General features: G+C 38.9%; 1 protein-coding gene across 2 annotated transcripts in view; it reads left to right on the top strand.

Annotated features, from left to right (window-relative positions):
• OGT (O-linked N-acetylglucosamine (GlcNAc) transferase) overlaps positions 1-19,485 on the top strand; it is a 65,815-nt gene that overhangs the window by 10,011 nt on the left and 36,319 nt on the right. For both annotated transcript variants that reach the window (XM_004716660.4, XM_004716659.3), the window contains exons 4-14: positions 6,354-6,422; positions 9,645-9,761; positions 11,070-11,149; positions 11,903-12,098; positions 12,381-12,521; positions 14,673-14,773; positions 14,926-15,079; positions 15,169-15,270; positions 15,641-15,820; positions 16,728-16,886; positions 17,040-17,129. In XM_004716660.4, coding sequence (XP_004716717.1) covers positions 6,354-6,422; positions 9,645-9,761; positions 11,070-11,149; positions 11,903-12,098; positions 12,381-12,521; positions 14,673-14,773; positions 14,926-15,079; positions 15,169-15,270; positions 15,641-15,820; positions 16,728-16,886; positions 17,040-17,129 — 1,389 coding nt within the window. The remainder of the gene's footprint in view (positions 1-6,353; positions 6,423-9,644; positions 9,762-11,069; positions 11,150-11,902; positions 12,099-12,380; positions 12,522-14,672; positions 14,774-14,925; positions 15,080-15,168; positions 15,271-15,640; positions 15,821-16,727; positions 16,887-17,039; positions 17,130-19,485) is intronic.

The raw sequence follows: 19,485 nt of genomic DNA, 5'->3' as shown, positions 1-19,485 counted from the left end.
TGATTCATAACAGCAGCAAACTTACAGTTATGAAGTAGCAACGAAAATAATGTTATGGTGGGGAAATAGATCTATGTGCCTATATTTATAGGTTTAGTATTAAGGTAGCAGAAGGACATTGGGCCTCCACTCAAGTACTCTCTCAATGCAAGAATGCTTCTATTAAATTGGCATTCTATGATGCTCACCTTCCCAACACAACTGCTGAAGACAAAGCGGATGAATAAGCAAAAGTGGTGAAGAAAGCTGATGGTGCCTGGCTATCAAAAGATATAGTGTCTGGGGTCTTCAAAGCCTGAAAGTAAACAAGCGGCAATCTAGCTTAGAAGGAACAAAGCCCGCATGGAAGAACACATCAGCCTGTGTGATCACGAGGTGCCGAAGGGATTAGTTATGTGGCGTCAAAGAACAAAAAATCATATCATTGTGTGCTCACCTCCATGCTAGGATCGCTGAAGACAAATGGGTGCTTAAGCAAATGTGGTGAAAAAAGCTGATGGTGCCCAGTTATCAAAAGGTATAGTGTCTGGGGTCTTAAAGGCTTGAAGTTAAGCAAGCGGCCATCTAGCTCAGAAGCAACAAAGCCCACATGGAAGAAGCACACCAGCCTGTGCGATCACGAGGTGTCGAAGGGATTAGGTATAAGGCATCATCAGAACAAAAAATCTTACCATAGTGAATGATGGGGGGAGTGCGGAGTGGAGACCCAAAGCCCATTTGTAGGCCACTGGAGATCCCCTTGCAGAAGGGTCTCGGGGAGGAGACGAGCCAGACAGAGTACGATGTAGCAACGATGAAAAATACAACTTTCCTCTAGTTCCTAAATGCTTCCTCCCCGCCCCCACACTCATGATTCCAATTCGACCTTGCAAGTCTGGTTAGACCAGAGGATGTACACTGGTACAGATAGGCACTGGAAACACGGAATCCAGTATAGATGATCCCTTCAGGACCAGTGGTGTGAGTGACGATACTGCGATGGTAGAGGGAGAGTAGGTTGGAAAGAGGGAACCTATTACAAGGATCTATATGTGACTTCCCTGGGGGAGGGACAACAGAAAAGTGGGTGAAGGAAGATGTCGGACAGGGCAAGATATGACAAAATAATAATTTATAAATTATCAAGGACTCATGAGGGAGGGGGGAGCGTCGAGGAAGGGGGAAAATAAGGCCTGATGCTGGGGGCTTAAGTGGAGAGCAAATGTTTTGAGAATGATGAGGGCAATGAATGTACAAATGTGTTGTACACAATTGATGTATGTATGGATTGAGCCCCTAATAGAATGATTTACAGAATATTATGGTTGGGTGGGGTCACCACAACATGAGAAACTGTATTAAGTGTTGCAGCATTAGGAAGGTTGAGAACCACTGTTCTAGAGCCTCTACCCAACAACATTTATACTCAGTCACATCAAAGACAACAGGTTTATAAAAGCCTACCAAACCACAATGAACTTACTACCGTCAACTTGATTCCAAGACTGTAGATCTTTATGGGAGCAGACTGCCTCATCTTTTTCTGGCATAAAAACACATGCTACTTCTCAATTGCCTCTCAAGTGAAATTTACACTCCTTAATCTCACTGGTCTAATTGTTCCAATGGACTCTTTTTTTACTTAAACTAATTTATTGTTACTACACGACTTCTACTTGCTATGGAACCTTCCTCCACAATGTTTAAGTTTTAAGCACCCACTTAAAGAAAAATCTGATTTATATTCTCCAACAGTAATAATCCCAGGATCTTACACCATTTTTTCTTTTTCTTTGAACTGGGTGAAGATTCATCACATTCAATAATTCATACCAATTTTGTTTCAACTCACACATTACAATACCCTCAATCTGCCAACACTTTTTCCACACTTCTCCCTCTGTTTCCTGTCCATTCTTCCTTTTTCCAACCCTCGGAAACTTTATCCTTGGGTAAATGCTGCCCTTTACAGGTCCTCTCGTATTATAAGCCACAACTTCCCCCTCCCTTACTGCATTTCCCTCATTCCTGGCAAGCATTGTACATATAGTAGTCACTAAATATTTAAACATCATATTTGTATCTAAAAATTTAACAAAAAGAACAGCATCATAATACCTACTTTTCTGTAGTTCAGTAATACATGTGAAAATGTAACAAATAAGATGGTAGTGACACATAATGGTAAGAATGCTAGTAGCTTCCAGTGCTCATCCACAATCAAAGCAAAAGAAATGGTTCAAAAAAGAGCTGCTTAGCAAGCCATTATATAAAGAACCATTAGATAATTTCACACATAATCCATAAAAGGTATTGCTATGTATAGGCTACTCGGGTGAGTCGTCATGTAAAAGGACACCATTTGTACCTTTATCATGGGAATAAATTTCAGTGAAAGTATTAAATCCAATATTACAGAAGATAATTCAGAGTGTAAAAATTTGAAATTGCTTCTTATATCTTAAATAGTGATTTCTATAATTGAGTCACAGAAAATAACTTGAGAATTTACGTATCTCTAACGAACTGAATGCTTCCAAAAACAAGTTAGCAAGAATACTACCATAACCTTTTATTTTTTTACTACGCAAAATCTAAATAACCTGTGTATCTTTAACTATTTTTCATAGAATGCTAACTATACCTAAGATTCAGCCCACAATGCTCTAAGGATGTTATTTAAGCACTGCCAGTCGGAGTACAATATAAGAGCAGACTTGGAATTTTTGTCAAAGGCAGTTGACTTGTTATTGTTGCTAAGTGCCATCGAGTCCTTTCTGATCCACAGTGACCCTACGCACAACTGAATCAAATATTGCCCAGTCCTGTATCATCTTCACAATTGTTAGTCAAAATTGTTGTAGCCACTGTGCCAATTCATCTTGAGAGCCTTCCTCTCTTCAGCTGCTCCTGCACTTTACCACGCATGATGGTTTTCTCTAGGCATTTGACTGTAAGCTTGAATCTGGGAAGAACTGGTGCTATGGGGGGTGACAAGTTTTGCTGCTAACCAGAAAATCAGTTTGAAATCACTGGCTTCTCCGTGGGAGAAAGACAGGGTTTTCGGCTCCCATAGACATTCACAGCCTTGGAAACCACAGGGGAAGTTCTGCTCTGGCATAGAGCGTCCCCACGAGTCAAAATTGTCTTGATGGCGGAGAGTTTGTTTGTTTTTGGTCTGTTTGAGTTCTCAGGGCAGTAGTTTCAGGAGTTCATCCACGTTCTATGGCTCTTAGAAAGTTTACAGTCCATGAAAATTTGAAAATTTTGATTTGGGATTGCCTCCTCTTGATTAAGGTGACCAGACGTCCCACTTTTTAACAATTTTTTCCTCGTCCCGCGTCGTTTTAAAATCCCGATTTTTGGAAAGAATGCATGACAAACTAGGGTATACGGTTTTCGGCTGCCATGCGGCTATTTCGCCAGGATATGAGTTTTCTCAATGGTGTCCCGCTTTTGTCCCGTACCAATGTTAAAATCTGGTCACCTTACCCTTGATTCTTCTACAGAATGTTTGATGAAAATGTTCAGTGACAGTAGTCAGAGACCACCCAGTTCTTTTAGTCTCATGGCAAAGGAGGCATGTTCCTGGAAGCAGCTGGCCACACATTTCATTTTTCTCTTCTAGGCTCACATTTGTCTGTTGTTCCTCTGTGAATAGAGACCAATTTTTGTGCCTTGGATAAGCAAAATTTTATGGCCCCGGCCACTACACAACAAAGTATAAGGTAGAACAGGAGCAAGTAGGCCAGTTAATTGGGATGTTCCTTGAAGCCATGACTCTAAGGAACCAAATCCCATGAGGTATTAGGTTGTACAGAAGCAGCCTCAATAGCTACATTTTTTGGTCACTGTTGTAAATACATCTTGCCAGTTTTTGCAATTTTTAAAAACCAATTCAGCTTTTTACCAGCACTTAAAAGAATCAGCTGTGCCACCCTATCCTTAATGAGACTTTCCCATCATTTTTAACTCCAATTTTCCCTCCTCCCCCACTGTTGGTAACCACTAATAAACTGTGGTCGCTACACTATGTAGAGACTCCCTATACTATTCGTCCTTTCGTGGTGGTTTTATTGCACTCAGCAGATCTTCAAGCTCCATACTGCTGCATGTATCAGCACTTCATTTCTCTTACTGGTTGAAGCGTGTTCCAATTTACGTATGCACCACATTTTATTTGTTGTTGGGCATTTAGGTTGTTTTCACCTTTTCGACTATCACGAATGCAACTGGCCTTTGCATAGGGGTTGATCTCTGAGTTTTTACATTCCAATCTTTTGGATATATACCTAGAAATGGAACTTTTGGTTCATAAGGTTAAGGTGACCAGATTTTAACATTGATAAAACTCATATCCTGGCGAAATAGCCACAGCTATTTCAGCCGCAGCTGAAAACCATATACCCTAGCTTATCGTGCATTCTTTCCAAAAATCAGGGCTTTTTAAAAACGCTGCGGGATGCGGGAAAAATTGTTCAAAAGTGGGACGTCTGGTCACCTTACATAAGGTAGTTCTATTTTTATCTTGTTGGGGAACGACCACATTTTCCCACAGCAGCTGTACCATTTTGTATTCATTTAGTTCTGCAGTAGATAAGAGTTCCAGTTTCCCTACATCTTGGCTAGCATTTGCTGCTCCTGCTGTTTTCCAACCTTGTGGTAGTGAAATAGAATCTCCTTGTGATTTTGATTTGCATCTCTTTGATGGCTAATGAGGGAGCACTGGTGGCATAGGGAGTTATGTATTGGGCTTCTAACAAAAAGATTAGGGGGTCAAACCTATCATCTGTGCCTGTAAACATTTATCCCCTTGGAAATCCTAGGGAGCACTCTGTTGCTATAAATTGGAATGTACTTGATTGCAGTGGGTAGAACAGTGAAGCATCTTTTTATGTGTTTGGTGTCCATTTGAATATCGTCTTTGGTGTAATGTCTATTCAGGCCCTTTACTCATTTTATGATTGGATGATTTTTTGCTATTGAAGTTTTTATATATAGTTTGACTATTAGATTCTTATCAGATATATGGCTGAGTGTACTATTACTAGCTTTGAAAAATGCTTAGACTAATTAGAGAAGGATAACAAATTAGAGGATAAGAAGGTAATACGATTAATGATGTTTTGAAAAGGATTAGTATTTGCCATTTGTGTTTGAAGTCGTGGGTGGCAACTGTTAAAATGTTGATATTTGCTTAATTAAAGTTAGTGAGTTGATCATAGAGCTGGTCAGTATTATTGATGATAAGAGAATGTTTTGTGACAGTGTGTTCTTTGCTGGCAGACTTTGGTTCATCTGGGGCATGATAATATAAGTCCCCAAAACTATTTATTTATTAAATTAATTACTTGACTCTGGAAACCACAGTGCATTTGCACATATATAGATTTTATGTAATGTTAAACTTTGGCATAATTGACAAACTTGAACTCTATAATACTTCATTTAAAGCTCTTCCACCCATGGAACAATTTGGATTACAAATAGATTCCCAATTGCCATTTTCTCTGCTTTTTGACTTATGGATTTGAAAGGCAGAGGCACATAGGACAGACAAATAAAATTTTAAGATCACTGGTCTGACAGGTCTCTGATCCTGAAGAATGAGTTGGGATAACTAGGAACACAAATGAAGTTCTAATATAAAACAAGGTCAACTGCTTTTTATTATGCAGACACTGAACTTTAATGACACTTAATATTAATGAGTAATCTAGTGACAGATACCAGGATTGAGACAGTGATTGGATGATAACCTTCTGCTTAAGGGGAAATTAAATGAAAGCTTCTAAATACGCCCGATAGCCCAAGGGCAGGTTTCCTGTAAGATAGTCACTGGCTAAATACTTTTTTCCACTATGGAAAATTTTTAGGCCTTTGATCTAGAAGTGATTCATATTCTAACTTTTAATGAAAGAGTGATTGGATTTTTTTTAACTTCACTGGCATTGGGAAAGGGGAAGGGGTGCTATCATAAGATCCGTGGTTTTCTGTTTGAAATTGGTCAGACTACATGCATTTCAAAATTCAGACTTTTTTATATTTTAAAATTGGAAGGCAATAATATCTTATGTAAAACTTCCTATTTTTTTTGCAGTAAAACATATGTGTTCATACTGAATGAGATAGTTAAATTGTATAAATACCTTTATGTCAGTTTGGGGTAGGTTTAACCATGAAATGAGTTTTTGAAACTTTTGAATTAGGAATTGAGGATGAGGGATTATGGCTCTGTACTAAGTTTGTCAAGCAGTATCTTTAGTTGAAAGAGTAAAATGACAAGGAGCGGGATGCATAAAAGTGATTATAAGGTTTTTTTTTTGTGCTAAATCAGAGAAATAATGAATGACAAAGTATCTCTGGATTTCTAGGATTTGTACTGTGTTCGCAGTGACCTGGGGAACCTGCTTAAAGCCCTGGGTCGCTTGGAAGAAGCCAAGGTAGGTGTTTGATAGGATGCATTTAAACACCAGTGTTTTGAAAACTTATACTTTTTGCAAAGTCTTCAACTCTTCATTGAGCTATCTTCACAAAACAGCCTTATGAACTTGAGGAAACTGATAGGGCATGAATCACTTCAGATTAGAGCAGGGCCAGACTTTGGCATACCTGTTCTTAATCTGGGAGCAAAGCAAAAAGCACCATTTTGGAGCCTCTCCATTGAGCGATACCATCTTTATAACATTGGGCTCCACCTTATGTGGAATATAAATAACATTCCTTCAAATCTGAGGCTTGCCTGCTGGTGACAAGCAGAGCACCTGTGATTTGGCTCCAGACTCCTATATGATGCAGTTCCCATCGAAAATGCTGTTCTTCTAAGTCCTTTGTGGCTTGTAAGTGGAGAATTTCATACAAATGTTACCCTATAATACTGGCATTTAAAATTCTTATTTAACCTTCCTCCCTTCATCTTCCTTACCCTTTTTTACAGTGGAAGAAAGGCTGTTAAAATGATTACAAATTAGTAATTGGAACATCCTGCTCCTTCTTATCCACACTTCCTCTCCCAAGTTCCTTTTTCCTCTTTTTCAATCCTAGTTGTCTACCTTTTCATCCTTCCTTCCTTTTATTCCTCCCCACCCCACCTCCTTAAAAAAATGAAGGACAAAGCTGGTTTGTTTGGGAAATGGACTGATCGAAAGAAAACTTGCCAAAGTGGAAAGGTGGCTTTTAGCATTCTGTGCTTCCAAATAATGAATTTGAATACCAGGTTGGGTTATTAAAGCTTTTGGTATAATTTAAAATTACATTTATAAATGAAATTGTCTTGTTACAAGCCACCTTACGCAACCGCGCTGCAGGGGTGAGGAGTGGGGAGAAACCAGAATGCTTCTGAAACTCCCACCTGTTGCTCTGAGCCCCACGCGCATGCTAATGCGTGGAGTGTATGCGCAGCGTAGCTGTCTGTTTGCTTTATTCAGGGAGGGAAAAGTTTTTTCAGCACAATCTAATGTTAAAAGGCACTGGTTTTATGTGCATACCCCATAAATTCTGCTGACACTTTGGAATTAACCTTTTGTAGGTTTCTGGCTAACGAATTATATGATTGATTTAAATTTTAGCTGAAAAATCTAATTGATAGTTTATAGAATAAATATTTGATAAGTTTTTACCAAGCGGACAGCTAACATGAATTGCACTTCACTGCAGCTTTAGAGATCGGTTTAGGCTGAGACATTGCGCCTGCCTTAGGTTGCTGACTTCTTTATTTCAGAGCTCTGGAGACATCTAGTTTTGAAAAATGTTATTCTGTTTTGTGAGAACTTAGTAAACAAGAAAATACTTTTGAGTGAAATGCAATGTATTTCTTTTGTAATCAGTGCATTTGAAAATTCAAGCCAGCATATTCCTAGTAGATGGAAGCAAAATTAAGTTATCTTTGTAGAAAATAAAGAGCCTTTCTTCCAGCAAAATCCCTGCTGTATGCAATAGTCCTGATTAACCCTCTCCCTTCTGCATGTTTCCCATGTTACAGACTTGAGACTGTCCTCATTCCCATATGTAATAGACATCCAAAGAATTTCAATTGCTTTGTTGAACTTTTACTAATGATCTTGTTTTTATTTTCTCTCTTGTTTTTGGTTTTTCACCATTGATATTGTATTTAGAAGGTTTCAGGTGGGTGAAACCTCCTATTCCATGCGTAAGGTGCCTCGCTGAAGGGAGCTCGAGGCCTGGATCTAGGGCAGACACACACCTCCTCCTCCTCTTCCAGCAAGGAACGCACCGAAAAGTCACATGATGAGAAATATGGTAACGGGTTTGTAACTGCCACAGCAAAACAATTTGCCTCCATGCCTGAATCTTCTGTCTTGTGGCTTCAGAAACAGCTTAAAATAATTTTATTTACAAGCAAGTTATGTAAGAGAATGTTTTATACTACAGCCACAATTCTATCAAAGATAAGTAAAAGTTAATTAAGATATTAAAAATTATTAGACTTAATTTACTAGTAAAAGCTTCTAACTCTTCTTGTTGTTCATTTTTTTTTCCTTTTTTCTTCTTTGTTTGGATTGCAGCATTCTGCTCTTCTGATGATGCGCTGTGACCCTGCAGTAGCGCAAAGGCTGCGCAGCGTTAATGCGCAGCGTGCGATTGAGCCCCTGTGAACGGTTGACTAGATGAGTAATCTGATTGACTGGCTCCCTCAGTCCTATTCTGTAGCCTTTTTTGGATAAAATTGGGTTTTAACATACCTTGAGTCCAGCTAATCTCATTAAACAAATATTCTCTATGGGCCTGTCTAGTAGATTAATGGATCTGGTTGGCCGTTTGCTGCGTCTAGGGGTGTTCTATGAAGCGCAGCAGTTCGCAGCGATGGCGCAATGCGATGCCGTTAGTTTGCGCAAGCGATGTTTGCGCTCGCATTACAGGGGCCTCAACCTAGGTGCAATCCTGTCATGTGAGGTTTCAGCTTCAGTCTCCTTTGGGAAATGGGCATTATGAGAGTGACGCATAGCGCGGCTTTCTGACACGTGTTTTGGTAGAAAAATGGTTTTGTCCTCGGTAGCATAGTTTAGTGCATTATCGTTATTGTTATTTGGGGCATTATTGTTTAGAGAAGCATTTCCCACATGTGTTTGATAGTATTCCTAATACAGTGCCCAACAAAACAAAGGTCCCAAGGTCAACTAAGTTCAGGGAATCCTGTATAAACTACTAGGCTTAGCAAAGTCATAGAGTAGTGAAGAAGCAGCTTGGGTTTTCTGTTTTCTTAATGCATTTGATCACAAAATTCCTTTTTCTGTGACATCTTGTAGAACACATTTTGGGTAAATGGTGAGGGTAGGAAAATTTGGCCTTGAAGTGTTGCTCTCTAGACAGCACTTTAAAACATACCAAGAGCCCTCAGCATAGAGTCCCTGACTTCCCCGCTGAGTCCCAGTATAAGGGTTGGTCATTGGTTGGCAGAACTGAACATGGTGGTTTGCACTTGGGTTCTGGTGGCGCAGGCGCAGGAGCAGCCAGCTGTGGCAGCGCATTAGTTTTGGCGCAAGCGAGCCTATGCTGCAGGGTCACTTTTGGTTGGTCAGAGAAAGAATAATGATATCACCTTCTTCCCCCCTCCCCCAATCTTTTTTTTTTTTCTCCTTTGCAAAATTTCCCCTTTCCCTTTACCTCCTTTCCCTCCCATCTTCTTTCATTAACCCCTCCTAAAGGCATGTTATTTGAAAGCAATTGAGACGCAACCGAACTTTGCAGTAGCTTGGAGTAATCTTGGCTGTGTTTTCAATGCACAAGGGGAGATTTGGCTTGCCATTCATCACTTTGAAAAGGTTCGTCATTAAATTAATAGTTGATATTTATGAAGTGCTTTTGTGTGCAGGGTTCTTTTAATAGAAATCAACAGTAGTCCTTTGCTTAACCAGCCACGTGATACCGTTATTTCTCTGACAGGATTGTGGTATTCATTGGATTGTCTGTGTTTCCTCAGTTTATAGTTCTGCACTGAGAATATACTTTAGAAGTTAGAAAAGCTTTTAAAAACCATAGGTGGTTATGTTTTTTTTTTTATTCATTGGGGACTCTCACATCTCTTCATAGGTGATTATGTTAAGAGGAAAAATGTCTTTATCTCTAAGATACATTGAAATACTTTTTGAATGGGATGTTTGTCTGGGATTTGCTTTAAAATGATCTGCAAGTAGCGGGGCTTGGTTGGGATACAGATTAAGCCAGATTGAACATGATTTAATTGGTGAAGATGGGTCATTGGGACCCTGAGGGGGTTGTTATATTCCTCTGCTTTGGGTGGGAAGTTTCTATAATAAAAGTGAAAAACGGTTTTTGGTGTGACATATCACCGTAGACAATTGTGTTGTTGATTACATTTATTACACTGTAAGATTACCTGCCTTTCTTGATCAGTGATGTTCTGTAACTTGGCTGCACATGAGTAACTTGTAAAAGATTTACATGACTGCCCCCATCTTCACAGGATCTGCTTTAACTGTCCCGTGATAGAGCCTGCAAAAGCTGAGAATCATTGCTCTCTATATAGCCATTTGTGTTTTAAGAAACTATTCGGATGAAATTTAATGAAGTAACAAACCTTTTTTTAAAAATCATTTCATTGGGGCTCGTACAACTCTTATCACAGTCCATCCATCCATCCATCCATCCATCCATTGTGTCAAGCGAAGTAACAAATCTTACTGATTATATAGCTATAGTTGACATGTCTTTCTGAGACCTTACTTTATAATTCTAGTTGCTGTCCTGTGTTGTATTTCCTTTTCAATAAGAGCTGTTGCTACTTCCTGCCCTAAGTTTTTAGAAGAATTTGGCTGGGTTGATTGTGAACTAGTAGTAAATTATTATTTGGTCTGATAAAATTGAAGTAGGCTCAATTAGAAATTTTTTTCCTTCAGGACCCTTTTGGTTCTTATATGAGAAGTTATTTTAATAACACTGAGTCTGGGAATGATGAAAATGTAATAAATAAGTGGGTTTAAAAAGATTGAATTATACTAGAAAAAATGTAATTGGAGGTGTATAAAATATTCCTAAATGAAAAGTTATAATTGGGAGGTTATTTTGGTAATACCCTAACTTGCCCTAAGTAACTGTTTTGTAATTTTTAGGCTGTCACCCTTGACCCAAATTTTCTGGATGCTTATATTAATTTAGGAAATGTCTTAAAAGAGGCACGCATTTTTGATAGGTGAGTGTTTTGATATTTGATAAACTTTTCTCAGCTTTTGTTCTATTGGCACTGGAGAGTTTTGACTTAAATGATGACAGTTCATTGAAATAAATTATTTTTTCTAATATATCTCTTCTTGCCCACTATGTCAGCTGTTATATTATTTATAGATATTGCTGCCCAACATATTTTTATTGTTGGCATTTCTGAAATCCACCATCATCCTTACTGGGAGTTTAGTTGAAATTTCCTTTATTGTAAATGAAACGATTATTTCTTGGGCTAGAGCAGCAGTTCTCAACCTGTGGGTCGTGACCCTTTTGGGAGTCGAATGACCCTTTCACAGGGGTCGTCCAGTTCATAACAGTAGCAAAATTACAGTTATGAAGTAGCAATGAAAATACTTTTATGTTTGGGGGGGTCACCACAACATGAGGCACTGTATTAAAGGGTCATGGCATTAGGAAGGTTGAGAACCACTGAGCTAGAGTATTCTTTTAATCTGATTTAGAAAAAACTAAGTACATCTTGTCTTTTAACTGTGTTGTTAAAGGAAAGCCCATTTTCTTATTGGGGAATAGAAAAAAGTTAATGTTGAGAGACATTTAATATGGAAAATCTTGGTATATGATTTAATAATAGTGTGGATTAATTGTAGTTAATAACAATTAATTGATACGCTGGTATAGTGTAGCATGATTTAATTGTAACAAAGCATCTTGTAAAAACTGAATTTTGTGTGTGGGTGTTTGTTTATTTTTTTATTTACAGAGCTGTGGCAGCTTACCTTCGTGCCCTAAGCCTGAGTCCAAATCATGCAGTGGTGCACGGCAACCTGGCTTGTGTATACTATGAGCAAGGCTTGATAGATCTGGCAATAGACACCTACAGGCGAGCTATTGAACTGCAACCACATTTTCCTGACGCTTACTGTAACCTAGCCAATGCTCTCAAAGAGAAGGGCAGTGTAAGGATTTTTACTCAGTCTATTTCTTTGTTACTTGGTAGGATTTAAAACATCTTTCTGTACATATTGTTATTAAGTACTGAGATAGTAAATTCTTTTATTTTGGTGTTTGGTTGAGGGAAAGAATAGCAAAAATACTAATTTTTCTGGAATATTAGAACTCCAGAATTTTTAGAAAATATTGTTATTTTTAGACTAACAGTGATTAGGATTGTCAGAAAAACATATCAGTAATGTAACTGTGATTCTCCTGTATAGTTTTTCAACCTTTTTTTTTTTTAGGTTGCTGAAGCAGAAGATTGCTATAATACAGCTCTCCGTCTATGCCCCACTCATGCAGATTCTCTGAATAACCTAGCGAATATCAAAAGAGAACAGGGAAACATTGAAGAGGCAGTCCGCTTGTATCGTAAAGCATTAGAAGTATGTTGAAGGTGGTATGGCTGGGTGTTTTGTCTATGTGGTATGGTAGTAGAAGGAAAGCGGTCAAGTTTATTGTGTCATCCACTTTTTTGGTTAAAATAGACAGTGGCTAATAATTTAAAATAGGCCTATACGTTGTGTGAGTAATTGAGTTCCTAAGGTCTTTTGTGGTGTTGAATAAAATTCCAGTATTTAGAAAGAGCATAATTTTATGAGTAGATAAACAAATCCAAAGCATTTGAATTATAGTTCTGGTAAAGAATGCTGAAAGCCCTACAGACTGTCAGAAGAACAAATAAATTTGTCTCCGAAGAAGTATATCCAGAATGTTCTTTACAACGGAGGATGGTGAGACTCTCACATGCTTTGGACATGTCAAGAGATACCAGCCCTGGAAAAAGGATATCATGGTTGGTAAAGTGGAGAGTCAGTGATAAAAAAGGAGACTGCCAAGGAGATGAATTGACCCAGTGGCTGCAACTGTGGGTTCAAACATAACAATTGTGAGGACGGTCCGGGACCAAACAGAGTTTTGTTCTGTTGGGTATCGGGTCGTGATCAGTAGCACGGCACCTAGCACAGCAAGATAAATAGTAAGCCACAGTTCGAAAGAAGTCACCAACAAGTATGCAGTTTCAGTGCTTGAGGCCTGTTAGGGTGGCTAGTACTTTTTTTTTAAAGATCATTTTATTGGGGGCTCTTACAACTCTTGTTACAATCCATACATCCATTGTATCAGACATAGTATATATATTGCCATCATTCTTTTCTAGACATTTACTTTGTATTGAGCCCTTGGGATCAGGCCCCCCTCCCAGGGCTGGTACTTTGGTAAGAGTTTTAGAAGACAGATCTTAATGGTGCTAGAGTGTTAAGCATAAACTAAGAGCAGGAGAAGTCTATCTACTTTATTGTGACTTGAAACAAGGAGAGGCATAAAACTAAAGAACAGTATATATGATGATGGGGAAATAGATCTATGTGGCTATATTTATAGGTTTAGTATTAAGGTAGCAGATGAACATTGGGCCTCCACTCAAGTACTCCCTCAATGCAAGAACACTTTCCTCCATTCAAGTACTCTCTCAATGCAAGAACACTTTGTTCTATTAAATTGTCATTCCATGATGCTCACTTTCCCGACATAATCACTGAAGATAAATGGGTGCATACGCAAATGTAGTGAAGAAAGTTGATGGTGCCCGGCTATCAAAAGATACAGCATCTGGGGTCTTAAAAGGCTTGAAGGTAAACAAGTGGCCATCTAGCTCAGAAGCAAGAAAGCCCACATGGAAGAAGCACACCAGCCTGTGTGATCACGAGATGCCCAAGGGATGAGGTATCAGGCACCAGAGAACAAAAAAATCATAACATTGTGAATGAGGGGCAGTGCAGATTGGGGATCCAAGACCCATTTGAGGCAAGTAGACATCCCCTTTCAGAAGGGTCATGGGGAGGGGACTAGCCAGTCAGGGTGAAGTGTAACAACGACAAAACATACAACTTTCCTCTAGTTCTTTAATGTTTCCTTCCCCCCACTATCATGATCCCAGTTCTACCTTACAAATCCGGCTAGACCAGAGGATGTACACTATACAGATAGGAACTGGAAACACAGGCAATGCAGGACAGATGATCCCTTTAGGACCAGTGGTGAGAGTGGCGATACTGGGAGGGTGGAAGGAAGGTGGGGTAGGAACGGGGAACCGATTACAAGGATCTGCATACAGCCTCCTTCCTGGGGGATGGACAACAGAACAATGGGTGAAGGGAGATGTCAGACAGTGTAAGATGTGACAAAATAATAATTTATGAATTATCAAAGGTTCATGAGGGAGCGGAGAGCAGGGAGGGAGGGGAAAAATGAGCTGATAACCAGGGCTCAAGTAGATAGCAAATGTTTTGAGTATGATGGCAACAAATGTACAAATGTGCTTGACACAATGGATGCATGTATGGATTGTGATAAGAGTTTTATGAGCCTCCAATAAAATGATTAAAAAACCCCAAAAAACTAAAGAACACGTAGAATCCAGCTACTAACTCTTGAAAAAGAATGAGTAGACCTGGAAAAGGTATAACTATAAAGTTTAAGATGATCAGTTTTTAGCAGTTTTTTCCCCTTTAATCTCAGGTCTTGACTCTTCCTAGGTGTTTCCAGAGTTTGCTGCTGCCCATTCAAATTTAGCAAGTGTACTGCAGCAGCAGGGAAAACTGCAGGAAGCTCTGATGCATTATAAAGAGGCTATTCGGTAAGAAGCTTCCTTAGGTCCCTCTTTTAAGTTATCTTTTAATTTTTAAATGTGGATATATTTGTCATATATTTAAAGGGTTTTTAATAACATCATTAGCATTACAGAGAATTTTTGTACTAGGTAAATAAAACTTTTGTCCCCTTGTTTAGAATTAGTCCTACCTTTGCTGATGCCTACTCTAACATGGGAAATACTCTAAAGGAAATGCAGGATGTTCAGGGAGCCTTGCAGTGTTATACCCGTGCCATCCAGATTAACCCTGCATTTGCAGATGCCCACAGCAATCTGGCTTCCATTCACAAGGTACTCCTACTTATTATAACAACATGTATGTTAGGATCTAGTGTTTAATTTTATGAAACTTTATATCATTCCAATTTCTTTCTTTCCAGGATTCAGGGAATATTCCAGAAGCAATAGCTTCTTATCGTACTGCTCTGAAACTTAAACCTGATTTTCCTGATGCTTATTGTAACTTGGCTCATTGCCTGCAGGTAAGGAATAACAGGCGAGTAATTGGCTGTCAGTGTTGTAATCACTTTTTAATTGCTTATGTGGCATAGTAATCCAAATTGACTGGAGACAGTATCTTATTATACAGCGGTTCTCAACCTGTGGGTTGGACGACCCTTTCACAGGGGTCGCCCGGTTCCTAACAGTAGCAAAATTACAGTTATGAAGTAGCAACAAAAATGATTTTATGGTTGGGGGTCATCGCAATATGAGGAACTGTATGAAAGGGTTGTGGCAGGTTGAGAACCATTGTTCTAATCGATTATCTGATACCGCTTTAGTCCAAAGACATAGAAAATGTTAAATACTGAGGCACGGTTTTCTGTGCTTGACTTCTTTTGCGTTCTTTAGATTGTCTGTGATTGGACAGACTATGATGAGCGAATGAAGAAGCTGGTCAGCATTGTGGCTGACCAGTTAGAGAAGAATAGGTTGCCTTCTGTGCATCCTCATCATAGTATGCTATACCCCCTTTCTCATGGCTTCAGGAAGGCTATTGCTGAGAGGCATGGGAACCTCTGCTTGGATAAGGTAAGATTCTTTCTTTGTAAAATAAAACATAAATATTGAAAATTATACTAAACATGAATTATCTAGTGGACACCATCCAATTAAGAAACTATCAGCTATTCAAGAAACCCTGATATGTGTGCAATTAAAACCCCCTCTCTCTTATGGCGGCATTCTGAACTAAAAAGCTAAAATATACTGATATTTCCATTAAGTTAAAAACTGTAACATTCCCCCTCCCTGGGGGATAGACAAAAGAAAAGTGAGTGAAGGGAGACGTCGGAGAGGGCAAGATATGACTAAATAGTAGTTTATAAATTATCAGGGGTTCATGAGGGAGGGGGAGGTGGGAAGGGAGGGGAAAACATGAGGACCTGATGCCGGGGGCTTAAGTGGAGAGCAAATGTTTTGCGAATGATGAGGGCCATTAATGTACAAATGGGCTTTACACAATTGATGTGTGTATGGATTGTGATAAGAGTTGTATGAGCCCCTAATAAGACGATTGAAAACAAAACAAACAAAAAAAGCCCCCTGTAACGTTAATAAAAGATTTGGTGTGGTATATATAGTCTTTGAGAATTTGAGTACTGCTTAATCAAAGATTAGAATTTGCTTGGCAGAATAGATTGGAGTGGTAGTTATAATTTTGCTTAAAAATGACTTCCTTATGGAATTTTCTAAATCTCAGAGTCTGTTATGCTATGTTCGCAGTATCTCATTCCTACAAGTTTTAGCTTTGCTGTGGAGATAGAGATATAGAAACATGTCCAGGCATGAAACTTACATAAGCCATTACAGTTGTAATGAACTGTCTATATGAATTGAATGAAGTTTCCTAGGTAATATATTTAAAGTATTTTTAGTTAGTTCTCTTAGGTGAAAATAAGCACCAAATGTGCGGATAAACGTTGTCTTCTGTTGGTAGATCAATGTCCTTCATAAGCCACCATATGAGCATCCAAAAGACTTGAAGCTCAGTGATGGTCGACTGCGTGTAGGATATGTGAGTTCTGACTTTGGAAATCATCCCACGTCTCACCTTATGCAGTCTATTCCAGGCATGCACAATCCTGATAAATTTGAGGTAAGAATAGTGTTTCTCTAGAATCACTATTTGCCTTTTTGAAATTCTATTTAAATAAACACAGTGATTGTTTTATTGTTAATACTTGTTAAATCTAGTCTTTCGGGAGGAGTTGGAGCCAGGGCTATTAAAATACTATGTGCTACCTTTCAGGTATTTTGTTATGCTCTGAGCCCAGACGATGGCACAAACTTCCGAGTGAAGGTGATGGCAGAAGCCAATCATTTCATTGATCTTTCTCAGGTATATGAATTGTCTTATACTTCCAACTTTTTATTATGAACAAATATTGAATAAAACTGTTAACATGTGATTTGGAGGCCATTTCTTTTCATCTTATTTTCTTGGCCATTTGTATTTAGAATCAGCCTCACTTTGGCTGTGTGGTTGCAAGGGGAATAGAAGTATTATTGTTTTTGCTTCTATGTATAACTTTTTAAAGCATCAAGCCAACACTTTTGACAGTTCTTTAATAATTATTAACTCAATAAATTGAATAAAATAGTGACTCAGAAGAAGACTCACTAGGTTATTTAAAGAAAATTGCTATTGTGATCCATGGTGGGGTTTTTTTTGGTGATCCATGTATTTTTGTGGGATTTTTGGTTATTATACTTGCACTGCTAGTTCCTCTAGGAATACAAGTTATGCGCTAAATAAAACTTGATATCCGGGGTAATGAATTTGCTGAGGATGAAGATTGGAAATTTTTCTTCAAATGCTCTTGGCTGCTTTGGTGATAATGTAACAGAATATGCAATATATGTTTTTATTTGGGGCAATTTCATAGGTTCTGACTTATAGTGACTCCATATCCTATGTACAACAGAATGAAACACCGCTCAGACCTACGCCAGCCTCAAAATTATTCCTATGTTTGAACCCGTTGTTGCAGCCACTGTGTGGATCCGTCTTATAAAGAGTGTTCCCCTTTTTAACTGTACCTCTTCTTTACCAAATACGATGTCCTTCATTCCTGAAAACTCGTTCAAAGTTTGTAGACCGAGTCTCATCATCCTTGCCTCTAAGGAGCATTCTGACTGTACTTCCAAGACAGATCTGGTGGTTCTTCTAGCAGCCCATGGTACTTTCAGTTTTCTTCACCAGCACCACCGTGGAAGTGCATCACTTCTGTCTTCCTTATTCAGTGTCCAGTTTTCACATGAGGTGATTGAACATACCATGGCTTCGGTCAGGCACACCTTAGTCCTCAAAGTAACATCCTTTCTTTTCAATACTTCAGAGAGTTGGCCAATGCAGTGGGTTGTTTGATCCCTTGACTGCTGCTTCCATGAGCATTGTTTGTGGATTCAAGCAAGACAAAATCCTTGACAACTTCGATCTTTTCTCCATTTTCCATGTGTTACCCGTTGGTCCAGTTGGGAGGATTTTTGTTTTCTTTACACTGAGGTGCGGCATAGTGGTAATGGCATAGTGGTTATGCACTGGGCTGTGATCCTCAAGGTCCACAGTCGCTCTGCAGGAGAAAGATGGGGCTTTCTACTCCTGAAAAGAGTTACAGTCTTGGAATCTCACAAGGGCAATTTGCCCTGTCCTATAGGCTCACTGTGAGTCGGCATCAACTCGATGACAGTGAGTTTTTATTGAGTTGTCATCCATACTGGAGGCTGAAATCCTTGATCTCCATCAGCAAGTGCTTCAACTCTCACTGTCAGCAAGCAAGGTTGTAACATCCGCATATTGCAGGTTGTTACGAAGCCTTCCTCTAATTCTAATACTACATTCATTTTCATATAGTCCAGCTTCTTTGATTATCTGCTCAGTATACAGATTGAATAACCATGGTGACAGGGTACAACCCTCATGCTTACCTATCTTGATGTTAAACCATGCAGTATTCCCTTGTTCTGTTCATTCAACTGCCTCTTGATACATGTCCAGGTTCAGCGTGAACAAAATGGTGTTCTGATTCCCTTTCTTCTCAAGGCCCTCCGTAGTTTGCTGTTTTCCATATAGTTGAATGCCTTTGCATAGTCAGTGAAGCACAAGTAAGCATCTTTCTGGGTATTCTTTGCTTTCAGCCAAGATCCACCTGATATCAGCAATTATATCTCTTGTTCCACATCCTCTTCTGAATCCGGCCATACTTTCTGGTAGTAATGCTGCAACTGTTGGATGATCTTCAGCACCATTTTACTTGCATGCGGTATTAATGATACGTACTAATTTCAGCATTCTGTTGTATAACCTTTCTTTGGAATGAACACAAATATGGATCACTTTCAGGCTGTTGGCTAAGTAGCTGTCTTCCAAATTTCCTGTCAAAGATGAGTGAGTGCTTCCAGTGCTTCATCAGCTTATTGAATCGTTTCATTTTTTCATCGATTTCTGGAGCCTTGTTTTAGGTTAATGCTTTCAATGCAGCTTGGATTTCTTCCGTCAGTACCATTGTTTCTTACTCTCATATGTTACTTCTTGAACTTGAATGTTGACTAGTTCTTTTGGTGTAGTGACTGTATATTTTTTCCATCTTTTTAAATAATATTTTAAAAATACTTTTATTGGGGGCTCTTACAGAGCTTATCACAATCCATACATTCATCCATTGTGTCAGGCACATTTGTACATATATTGCCAT

This window comes from Echinops telfairi, unplaced genomic scaffold (genome assembly GCF_000313985.2).
Source record: "Echinops telfairi isolate 266 unplaced genomic scaffold, ASM31398v2 ScPeMD7_7415;HRSCAF=8453, whole genome shotgun sequence".
NCBI lineage: Eukaryota > Metazoa > Chordata > Mammalia > Afrosoricida > Tenrecidae > Echinops > Echinops telfairi.
This window is presented reverse-complemented; position numbering and strand designations above follow the sequence as displayed.